At 37.6% G+C, this 12,038-nt stretch overlaps 1 protein-coding gene across 6 annotated transcripts; it reads right to left on the reverse strand.

Annotated features, from left to right (window-relative positions):
- Positions 1–1,105: 1,105 nt before the first annotated feature.
- Positions 1,106–11,062, reverse strand: LOC113767081 (protein argonaute 10-like). Of its 6 annotated transcripts, none has more exons than XM_027311250.1 (23): positions 10,846–11,062; positions 9,414–9,518; positions 8,582–9,252; positions 8,041–8,249; positions 7,674–7,823; positions 7,404–7,537; positions 7,209–7,318; positions 7,016–7,122; positions 6,569–6,707; positions 6,350–6,466; positions 5,712–5,819; positions 5,559–5,630; positions 4,958–5,080; positions 4,693–4,852; positions 4,478–4,599; positions 4,095–4,232; positions 3,870–4,012; positions 3,664–3,726; positions 3,256–3,319; positions 2,979–3,114; positions 2,805–2,878; positions 2,118–2,244; positions 1,106–1,540 (listed from the first exon to the last, which is right to left on the reverse strand). In XM_027311250.1, exons 3-23 carry the CDS (start codon positions 9,077–9,079, stop codon positions 1,359–1,361), a joined length of 2,976 nt encoding a protein of 991 aa, XP_027167051.1. In that variant the 5' UTR covers positions 9,080–9,252; positions 9,414–9,518; positions 10,846–11,062; the 3' UTR covers positions 1,106–1,358. The 6 variants fall into 6 exon arrangements, with proteins under 6 accessions (XP_027167051.1, XP_027167050.1, XP_027167053.1 ...); XM_027311249.1 differs by lacking the exon at positions 10,846–11,062 and adding an exon at positions 10,243–10,398; XM_027311252.1 differs by lacking the exon at positions 10,846–11,062 and adding an exon at positions 9,995–10,010.
- Positions 11,063–12,038: the final 976 nt, after the last annotated feature.

The raw sequence follows: 12,038 nt of genomic DNA on the forward strand, positions 1-12,038 counted from the left end.
TTGATGCTTTCAGCAATGTTTTGGGCTACCTTCTGTCATCCTTGTAGTTTTCATGCAAGCTAAAATACATACGATTCTCGGGGGCATGGTGAAAATGCAACAAACTGTGAACTGTGTATTTCCTTAATTAAGAACCATCCTTTGTTCACTGGAAAGCTTATTCTCTTCATAAATTCACTCTGAAAAGGTGCAATTGCTGAAAATTTCAAGGGCACACCTCTAACTGTAAACAACTTGCTTCCACTCAAAATAGCTCTCAATTTTCAAAGTTTGTAAATGAAATCTTGACAATTAGATAAACCTATATATAAGCGTCCATGCATCCCTAGTCATTTTTTAAAAGACAACTGTCTCCAAAACTTTCTTTCTTCCTCAAATGGATCATTAACACTAGATGTCACAGTTTAGGTGCAATAAATCCCAGAGCTTCTTGGCTGCCTTTAAAAAAAAAAAAGCAAAAAGAAGAAGTACAAGTAGAATAGAATTGGAAGCTTCAGTTGCAAAAAGGGTAGAATTTAAAGTCCCAAGTTTCGCAAGTCACTAAAACAAGAGCAAATTGACATGGTCATCTGGATATTTTGCTATTTAGGACAGCCAACTCCCTTTTTGTGGTCTTTTCTTGTTTCGACTTCCAATACGTGTTTACTGTTAACAGTGCAATGCAATTTGATTTTTGTTTTTTCAAAATGGCAAAAAGCTGACCATTTTAGGACGCCTGTTGGAGCTTGGAAACTTTGACATTGATTTTCCCTCCGACAAAATCCCTGTCCTCTCAGCGGATTATGCGCACAAATATTTTAGAAATTGTTAGTTTGTGCTGTCAACAAAATCATCGTTAGATTTAGTCTGTATATATTGGTCAACCTGCTTGAACACTGTTTGAACTTGCCACCAGATGTAAATGGCATCATTTTTTCTTTCTTTTTCAAGGGAGACTTCATGTCCAATTTGGACCATATTAGCTCATGATATTATTACTATGGGTAGATCCCATCGTCCGTACTAGGAAATGGCATCATTGCCAACTTTTTAGGTGTTTCAGACCAGTAGATTTGTTCAGGGATCATGTACTATAAGCATCCACTTTGATATGCAACCTCAGTACTTTTAGCCAATGCTCAACTTTAGCATTAGACAGAAAGCCATTCAACAGCAAGCGGAACCTGTAAATATAATCTAAAGCACATCGTTGAAGCCATGAAGGAAGGTACAGCTACTTTTTACATCATTCATCTGATTTCTGAACCATGCAACATAGCATGACTAGCCGTCCATTTACAAAGAGGCTCTACGTTGCATGTAAACTACCTTACCCCTGATTTATAAGCTACCTCTGCTACTCGCTAACTATCCTCTGATTAGCAATAAAACATTACCCTTTTAACATTTTCTTTTAGCGCTGGCAATGGTCGTACACCAGACTCTCCAGCTGCTCTGGAACTTTTTCTTCCAGCAGCAGCACATCCGTTCTCCTGCAAATCTGGTTCCATGTAGAATCTGGCTCGGAATGCAGCTAAATGTGCATAATAAGCAGGAGGAACTGCACAAAACCGGAAATTCTCAATGATGTTAAGAAGATCAAGTACAACACAAATGAAAATATTCAAAGGACTGAGGGAGCATTAAAATGTTTCATCAAGTAGAACATAAAGACACGGGTGAGCACAAAATGATGATCTAGGTCAAAGAAGAGGGTGGTTCTGTGCATCTGGCCGCCCTGATTGCAGCTGAGAATATCTTTGAAGCATACGATATGCGAAAGTTTTAATTAACTTTGTGTGAAAAAAAAACTTCCAGAATCACCAAGATATTTTGAAGGTGGATGTTGGAAAGACGGGGAGGAAGAGTGGGAGAGGAAAGTATGGAGTTCCTCAATCAAGCCCTGCTAGCAGGCACCAAGTGTTGTAAGGCGACACACGAGGTAATATCATGCTATTTCCAACCAAAATTATCTTAACTTAGCATAGGCCACAAGAAGTTAAAACAATTCAGCACATGCTCTTCCAAATTCGTAGTCTTTATCTTTTTGGCCAACCTCCACCTTTCTATAATCTGTTACAATCATTCTTTTAACTTTTTATCTTTTTTTCTGGGGGAAGGAGGGCATTTCCACTCACCAACAGAAACAGAACGGGTGCACCTTGCATATGTATAGCAGAGATTGTTTGTCAATGACTGAATGCCATCCGCAGTAAAATTGTTCTCATCCCATAAAACATGGTAATGTGCTGGTCGACTTGTACCCTGTCATGGCAGAGAATTATATGTTACCATCTCATCCTGGAGGCAAAACCAATGTATATATAGAGACATGTTAAAAAATAAAATATATTTGTATGTCATATCACAATAAGCGAATCAATTATCATCTCATCCTAAATGCATTATAGAAGTGAAAATAATGTACATGTACTAGCGATCCCAATTTAAGTCTATCTTCACAATGAGATTGGCCAAAAAACCCGATCCACTCATCTTTCCAAACTGACTTCTAAGGTTCCATATTGGATAGAAAATAATTTTCAAATACTATTCAGATTAAGCCTTTGCCTGACAAAAAACTACATATGAGTGTTATTTCTTTTCAACTAGAAGTGTCATGAGCTCTTGGTTCCATAAGATCATTCATACATACTAATGCAAGATGTGCAACTAAATGGACAAGACGCGAACTCCTTGCTCTATAAACAAATCATCTCTGGTCATAGCACAAGTTGGCAGGCATCAAGATCCTCAGTTATACAAGCTAAGGGCCTTAAGACTAATGATGTTGTAGCAACATAAGCCAAAAGCCAATCTTTTACCTGAATGCCAGCATGGCTGCAAAGGTAAAAATCAAATTCTGTTGGGTGACAGATTTTAGTGTCAACCACAGTGCCTAAGAAACAAGAGATATATTGACATCAGATAAATTCCAAAAAGAAATAGAAGCATTTCCCTAAAGAAAGAACTGTGCTTTGTAAACTGTAATAGTTTACCAGGTAATATATTTCCACTCTTGTCCATGCTACTGCGATCCCTATGATTATTAGCAAATAGCCGGGTGTGATGTCTCTTTTGTACCACAATAAAAGTTACTGGCGGCTGATAATTTGGTTCTAAAGAAGCACAAGCCTAGAGCAAAAAAGTCCATTGATGAGAACTGGAAAACAAGTGATGAGAGCTACAAACCAAGTTGAAGGTGTTTGTAGAAATGAACTTAAAGACAATAAATTTTACCAGTAAAAGAAAACTACACACTCCAGGGACACGTACCTTCCGGATTGCATCTAATTCAAAAAGCAGGACTTGATAAAATTGCCCTTCACTCACACCATCCCTGCTTCAATGAACATCACTATCAGACATCAACTATAGTTGTAAGGACATTTAAGTGTTTTTTAACAAATCTTCAAAGTTTCAAACCACTTTCCTCCACCGAAAAACCCACAGAAAACAAAAAGAAGCATATTTGTAAATAAGGCCAAAAGCAGAGACTTTTATTTGGCAACGTAAAGACAATCATCCTGCAAAGACATATTAGCTCATTCTGCACAGTCGCAAGTAAACTCTTGGTTGGTAGGAAGTGACATCAACTTTCTTAAAGATTAATTTTCAACCACATCCTTGTGGCACTTACTCAAGTCTAGCATTACAGCCAGACAATACAAGACAGTTACTGACCTATAAAATATGATCCTTTGTGGCTTTTGACCAGTTGCCTTTCTGAAGGAAACCAAAAGATCTCTGAAACAAGAAAACAGGAGATGGTAAAGAACCAACTCTCTTGCATTTCAAAGGAAATCCCAGAACAAAATTCCAAAAAGAAGGAATATTGCAAGCAGAAACACAGACAAACAAAAAGCAGCAAATGCGAGGACTTCACAGACCGAATCATGCCACCACTGACGGTTCCACGGGCAGGATCATGCCATGTCTTGTACAAATCTTGTATAAGCTCCTGTCTATGAGCTTGAGCACAAACTAGTCCCGCGTACTTAGTGACTTCAGGCCAATCCTGGGAAGCTACGACCTTCAAGCAGAAATAGTCTAAGCAACCTAATATTTCAAGATAAATAATGCAGAGAAGTGCAATTACAGTAAGTGAAGCATACTGCAGCTATTGACGGACTGGAGTCTTCTCCATTCTCTGGATGGGTTACATCTGCTCCAAATATGATGGTTGGAATGTCACTAACCAATGGTATCCTACAGCTTATAGCATCCAAAAGTACGGTGTTTCTTCCACCCATCTGCTTGCATAAATTGAGAGATCTAGAAGTAAGGAGTACATTGAATAGGCCAAGCAATCCTTCTGAGTGGAAAAGTAACTAACAAGGTTAAAGGTACTAAAACTTATTGTAACAAGTAGTCAGAGAGGCAGCCAAAGGGGATACTATCGGCAATGCAAAGCAATCAAGGCTCAATGAAGCCATTCACCAGAACTAAAGCTATGATCAAAATAATTTAAAATAAAGTATCATTGCATCATTCCTACCTTAACATTAATTTTCAAGGACACATTGGCCAAGTACTGCTTGCTGATCTTGAAGACATGCTTTGTCAGACAACATTGTGATATCAAACCAAGTTCAGTTTCACATATTCTCTTCAGATCGCCTATAAAGTAGAATCAAATCGTATTAGATACATTAGATAATGATAGTATTGAGCTCATGCCAATTTAAAAAAGTTTCTGTCTCTCAAACATACCATACAATGAACCATTGTTGTCTGGTAAAATGGCTAACAGAAGCTCCAGTTCCTTTCCTCTTAGTCTGTTCATACAAGCATGATAAACATGCTTTAGAGCTTTCTCAACTTGATCAGGCCTAGCACAGTAGATTGGAATTACAGGTTCTGAATTGAATTCCTGTAATAGGAGAGCCAACTATCAACATTTTAACAAAGGGCAAAAATTCAATACCATATACTCTTTAGCACAGACTAATCAAAGTAGAAAAGAACAAAACTCTACCATGCCAGACACTTGACACATTTGAGCCAATTCATTGCAGAACCCACGAGCAACGCTCTCTTGGACACTCCTCGAGAAGTTGATGCACGCCCACCGGCTAACAGTCATCCCATTGATCATTTTCTATCAGCATGAGAACAAGTATTCAGTTGCAACTCCCAAAGAAGTCACATAGCAAAAATGTGTTGCAACAATTCAATTGAAAAGAAGAGAGACCCCATCATGCATACTAAGGGTCTTTTTATGGTTGGCCAACAAATAACTAGCATGCATTACAAAGTTGCGCCTTTTTTTTTTTTGCCACTTGGATTTGCTAGCTGACATGGCCCTTTATGTCGGAAAGGAGTATTTTATATGTCAGTTGAGAAACCCGGGGGGGGGGGGGGGGATGACTAGTATTGTTTCATATCTCATGTAGGTTGTAACCATCTTCAACTATAATTATGGCCTTGTATTCAATAAGTAACTTGCAAAATGATATAGAAGCTGGAGAAGATATTTACAAGAATTAAGTTGCAACAGAATTTTCTAATAAAACAGAAAATTAGTTCAACCATAATCAATACAAAAAAAAAAAAAAAAAAAAAAAAAAAAGTCTTACCTTATTCATCATGTTCCACTGTCCAACTTGAGGCAAACAATCCTTCTCTTTTCCATTCTCATGATATTTCAGCTAAAAATAAGTGAATGATGTCGTTAAGGACAACATAAGATATTCTTCACAGATATGAATCAGAACAAAATGCATTCGTACCCAAGGCGCTGGAAGTACCCTTGCCTCCACAGAAGCTAGATTTTCGCTAATTTTGATCCCAAATTCCTTGGCATATGGATCTTGATCATATGCATTTTGCTGAACTGTCTGCATAGGAGCAGAACAAAAGGATACCACATCAATTCCTCAGGCTCAGTTAACCTCACTTAAGACTTTCTGAAGTTCAGAAATCATAGAGTAAGCACTAAATTTTAGGCACTTAATTGAGAAAAGGAAGAGATGCTATGGTAAGAATCCTAATAGAGAATGTGTAATGTAGAAATGGTTATTATTCAAACAACATAACCAGGGACTTCAGTATCAAGTTAAATTCCTACCCTGCTACATTGTCATAGAGATAATCCAGAGCTTGATAACTCCAAGGTTGTTGCAGAAGGCAGAAGCTTTTAGCATGCATCAAGCCTTAGGAAGCTAGCAGAGAATAAGGATTTCAACATTTTCTCCAGCTCAACTATTCAACTATATGCACTCAAAAGGTAGTTTTTTTTTTTTTTGTTTAATAGATGGTGTGTATGTTTTGGATTGATAAGACATTCAACTGGTGAAATTTCCTCCGGTACCATGAGATTTGAAGGTCAAACTGAGACTGGAACTAGTAAGGTGATTAGGTGAAGTACCTGCAAAATGTCATTTTCACGCTCCCTGGGTCTTTGGCATGTAAACTTCAGAAGAGCTGTAATTTGCTTCTCACTCAGCCTTTTTGTATATCTTTGGCCCTCAACAATTTTACATGCCTGAAAGTTCAATAAAATTAGAGCACATGCAAGAACTTGAAAGACAGTAAAAAGTTGAACCCATCCACTGGAACACAAAATGTTGACTAATAATCATGTTACCTCCATTGGTAGATAGTTAGCCTTCTTTTGGTTCCCGACTTGAAGGCAAGGAAGATGAGTATACTGAATTTTGAAGCCATACATTTCTTGGAAGTATTCAACAACTGATTTCATCGTTGAATTGTCATCAACTGGAAAACTGCTTCAGAACTATTTATTAGTTTCTCTTGTTCAGCTTGCAAGTTCAAATTGAGAGTGTTAACATAAAGGACGAATAATAATAAACACATCACGGGAACTAGGGGTTAAACGAACTGAAACAGCAGACAAGAATTTGTTTAAAATGCCCATGTTACCAGAGAGGATGGGCTTGGACTAGTTAAGTTAGATGCAACACATTTCGTTTCAACAACTCTTTGTTCCATCAACTTTCAATTTGTTTATAGGATGAGGGACAGCTACTTAAAGAAATGAACATCAATCTTTAGCGAAAGACAAATATCTTACACTAGTTCTCGAGTTGGTTGGGTTGTTAACCCAGAAACCCGATACTTTCTTCGCACACTTCCCCTATGCGTTACTTCAACTTTCACTCCTCTGAGAGCCTTTTTTATCTGGATCACATTCGAATTACAAAACCACTATAGGCATTTAGCATAAAGTACTTCAAGCTTATATTTGCCAAATTAATAGAAAGTACCTTAACACGGTCAGAGTCAGACAAAGGGCGTGATATTGCATCTTTTCCCAGAAGTTGGGCAACAAATTCTATCACCGGAAGAGCCTCAATAAATGCAGCTGAAGCCATATCTTCATGAAATAAACAACATAAAGTTGTGTAACCATAAAAGTAGAGCCATTGTGATTTAAATTTCTAAATCACCAGGTAAATTACCAATATTGAGAGACAAGCCCATTTGAGTTGGTCTTATACTCTGGTAGAACCCACACCATGCTTCTAAGCCATCTCCAAGACGTTGAGGCCTCCTGATAACAGGAGAAAAGAATGATCTCCCCACTGGGCAGTACCTATTAAAGTGTGCAGTATAAAATTTTAAAAAAAAAGGGAAAAGGATGAAGGACAAATGCATTAGTTTTCAAGTAGTCATATTAAGATACAGTAATATATCCAAGGAAGTATATACCACGTATATCATTGTGATACCTTTTTACAGAAAGCTCTCTCAACACAATGTCAAGTATTTGAAGAGCTTCCTGCGGACCATCTGCCCGTTTCCCAGCAAGAAATTGGCCTAAATGATGCAAATTTGCCCGTGCAACAAACTTGAGTACAACTTTGTACTCCCTCTCTCTCCTGAAATGAATTCAGATGTTCAACTAATTACCACAACAAATTTTGCTAATTAAAATTTGAAAGGTTCTGATTGTAAAGGTTATAAAGACCAATCCTGTTGTATTTTTATTCTTATGCTGAATATTCCTTTGAGAATTTTTCATCCTTAGCTGGAAAATGAAGTCTTTAAAATTTTAAAATTGAGGTTTGTACTTTGTAGAGAGCAATAAAACCATACTTGGGGCCATTGACTCCATCCTCTTCATCTATTAATTTAATTGTGAACTCTTTCCAAGCGAAAGGAAGTTCACCAGCAGTGTATAGACTCTTTCTGCCATCAAATGCAGGCAATCTCATCCCTAAGTCAGATTCTTTGTACAGTTTCACCAACTCTGCCATGATAGCTCTGTTCACGTTTTTAGACGCCACTTCAGGAGTTATAGTAACCTGCAAAAATGGGCAGGAATAATTGCAAAAGGCAATGAAATATACAGAACATTAAGTACAATGCCCATTACCATTTTCAAGGGCCATTAATGCTACTTAAAAGCAGAGGACAAGGAAGAGAAATGAGCCTACTCAATTTTACCTGCAAAGTAACAGCAGATACAAAAAGAAAAAATAAAAACATAAACATACTGAATGTCAGCCTAAGGGCCCCAGCAGTCGTGCCCCAAATCAATAAGTATAAACAATTAATAACTCTGCAGCATTACACTCAACAGTTAAGTTAATGAAGAACATGAAAGAAAAAAAAAACAAACACACAAACAACTTACATCATATTGGTTCAAGTCCTTGTCCGGTAACTCTGCAAAGAAATGGTTGGCCTTAACCATACATTTCGTTCCAAGTTGCCCAAACCCAGGTCTAGGTGCAAAACTCAATGACTTGCTTGAAGAGGGAAAACCCATGTCCACTTTACATAGTTTATTGTTCCCATTCTTAGCACAACTACTTGTTGGAGTTGATTCAACAGGACCAGCAGGTTCAGCGGAAACCGGCTTATTTGCGGCAGTGCAAGGCCTTGAACTTGGCCGCATCAAGGTGTCACCTTGATCAGATTTCCGGCCACCTCTTCCCCTTCTCCTTCCTCTATTTCTTGATGGAGGTGAGGACTGATTGTAAGGCTTGGTGTTCTGAGTTTCTTGGGCGGGTGGCCCTTTACCGTTTTGAGCTGTTTTGGGATTCTTCTGAACTGGATTCATTGAGCTCTGGCACTGGGGTTTGATCACGAAATGCTGTTCTGAGCTCTCTTTCATTTGCCTAATAGGCATGATGATAGTAATGATGATGACAGCTTGCTTGCAAAGACTTTTTGTGCAGAATACGGAAACCTGCTTAAAACAAAAATTCTCCCCTTGATGGCACAATGCAAGACAGTCACCCTTTCTCGCAATCACTATTCAATCTTCCCTCATTACTCCTCAAAAATTTAAGGCCAACCCAACTGCAATCCAGAAACAGAGAAGCGAAGCCATGTCACTAAAATAACCCGACAGGGAAAATAACCAGTGAGAGAAATTGCGGATGCTTAAACCAATTTTCACACGCAATAGTCAAATGTCAGGCATCCAACTTCAAGTCTACATATAGTTCTACACACATTACCATTCTTTTGCAAAACTAAGTAGCCCCAAGTTCTCGCACGTTTGTTTCATCAACAAACACTACCCGCAACTTAGAAGTTGAAGTCGCTATTGGACATTTGGACTCCTAGAGTGAAGTAAATCAAGAATATATTCAATAAAGAGGTTAACGAAGTAAAAATAATCATATATAACCACACAAAAAACTGTATATGAGTTTGGTATTTCTAAGAATTATGTTCCATGAACCCTTATTATGAATGATATCTACGAGTACATGGATATATTTCGTTAATATCAACTCTCAATGACCCTGTTCAAAAAGAGCTTGGAATATCCAAAAGAAAAGGGGAAAAAAAGGACCGTAACTAAACTAGGATTTGGGCTGGGAAAAGACACACACGTGAAGACAGAACAAAAAGAACACAACCCAGAACCGAAATCCTATTAGATGCTTCTGTTGGAAACCCAACATCCATGAATCAGGATGAGAATAGGAGAATAAGTTATAAAGATAACATCTATGTGTTGAAATATGCATACAAATACCAATAAATAAAAGTAATAGGGGAAATGCCCAGGAGACAAAAACCATTCCTTTACCTTGTCTATTAACCAAGACCAAACCTTTGCATCAGAAAACTACAAAATATGGATGAGTAAATCCAAAGAAAAAAGACACCAGTATCTCATATATACACATATAAACAAGCATTAATAAATGTGGAAGGCAAAGTATGACTGCTCAAGAAGAGAATAAAATTGCCTAGAAAGAAACAAAAGTCACAAGAGGTAATAGTAGCATGTGTGTAGCTAGAACAGATAAAAGGAATAAACATTGAAAAACTCACTCCAACAAAAATCACTATCTGAAGATAGATGGCCCCTATACCACTGCTTCATAGAAAATGACACTGAGATTTTAAAGTTTACTGAGCTGAGGTTTGAAGCTTTAGAGAAAAAATGGTGGGCTAACGAGGAAGGGAAGGGAAGAGAGCTAGAAAGTGGAGATTTAAACTAAAAAGATGGGATTTTTGGTGGGGTGATTCAACTTTCAAGATTACATCAGAGAGAGAAAAATTGAAATGTTGAAGAGAAAGAAATTAATAAGAGTGGTGATGATGATGATGAAGATGAATCTTTTCTATCCACGCATGCAATTGCTTTTGGTGTTTTCTTTATCACGTGTAAAAGGCTTTTCGAAGTCCTCTCCTCCCCTTTTGCTTTTCTCTATAACTCTTGCTCTATCTCCTCTTGCTCCCCTCCCATCCTCTAATGTAGACAGACACAAACGGGGACTCATTTCTACCTGCTCCAAAATGTGATGGCTTGCCAAATGAAAAAGAAAATACACCACTCAAGCTAAAGGACAATTGTGTTCGAGTGTGTGAGCTGCTACCTACATGAAAGCAAAGAAAAACAGAAAAAGAATGACTGAAACCTGCAGCCCTCACCAGTTCACAAAATGGGATCTTCTCTTCTCACTTCCACAGTTTTCAGTTTTGACAGAAACACAGCGCTCTTTCTTTTCTTTCTTCGCTCATGCTTATGCATGCATTTTGCTTGTCTTGGTTTTGTTTGGATGCGAAGAGAGGAAGAGGACAAACTACAAAGGCAAGCAAGCCTTGTACAATGGCAGCTCAATTTTTTGCTACGGCTGAATACTTTAGCTTTTAGCTTTGGCTTCTCAACAAGAAAGTCCCATGAATCCTATCCTACGTAGTAGAGATGTCCCAGAATCTTTTATTTATGTACTCAAGCAATCAAGCTTTGGTAAGCTGTAACGGTCGGTTCAATCCCTCCAACTCGAAGAGTGAGATGGCGTCCACTTTTCTTTAGGTTTTCGGTTTGGTCCACAACATGTGTGGCCTTATCTGCTTTTTGGAACTATGGGAATTATTAGTTTCTTGGACCAGTTGGGACTGCAATTAATCACACAGATTTAGGATTAGTAAAGTTTTTATCAATGCGTCCTAACAACTAATGTTGCCATGTGTCGTATTTATGTCCTCTATTCTCGTTGTCGTCCAGCCTATAAACACTTCTTGGTAGTTCAACTTTTTAGACTCAATGCATGTTCGATACAGATGCTAAACACAGCGCGGTACGACCTCAGTACAATGTTCTCTGTTCAGCAAAAGATAGTAGAATTTGTTTTGGATCGTAGTTTTCCTAAATTTTTATATTTTTCACAAGCATATTTCTTCGTTATCTTTTTACCTTTGCATATATCAAATCGTTACATTATATTTTTTTTATAAAAACTTCTAAATATAGTAATTTCAACGAGTTCTTAGTAAGACGAAACTTTAATCTCTAATCATCGTTCATCTCAAGTACTCTAAAAATTAAACTGCATTATCTACCAAATAAAATTGTATATCCTATTTGCTAACTCTTACTTTTTTTTTTCAGACAAATTCTTGCTGTTTGGGGAGAAAACACAACATAACACACTATTCAGAATGTTCATGCAAATTTTTTAAAACAACTCTTAATTCTCAAGTATCATTAATTTTCTTTGATGTGAATTTTTCAAGTAAATTCATTTTTGGTTATTTGGTAGTGCTACATCTCATGCAGTATGCAATAGAGTACTGCAAAGGCCTCATCATGACATTCTGTGGCTAACTAGCATTACTCTGTG

Source organism: Coffea eugenioides, chromosome 3 (assembly GCF_003713205.1).
Source record: "Coffea eugenioides isolate CCC68of chromosome 3, Ceug_1.0, whole genome shotgun sequence".
NCBI classification, from domain to species: Eukaryota; Viridiplantae; Streptophyta; class Magnoliopsida; order Gentianales; family Rubiaceae; genus Coffea; species Coffea eugenioides.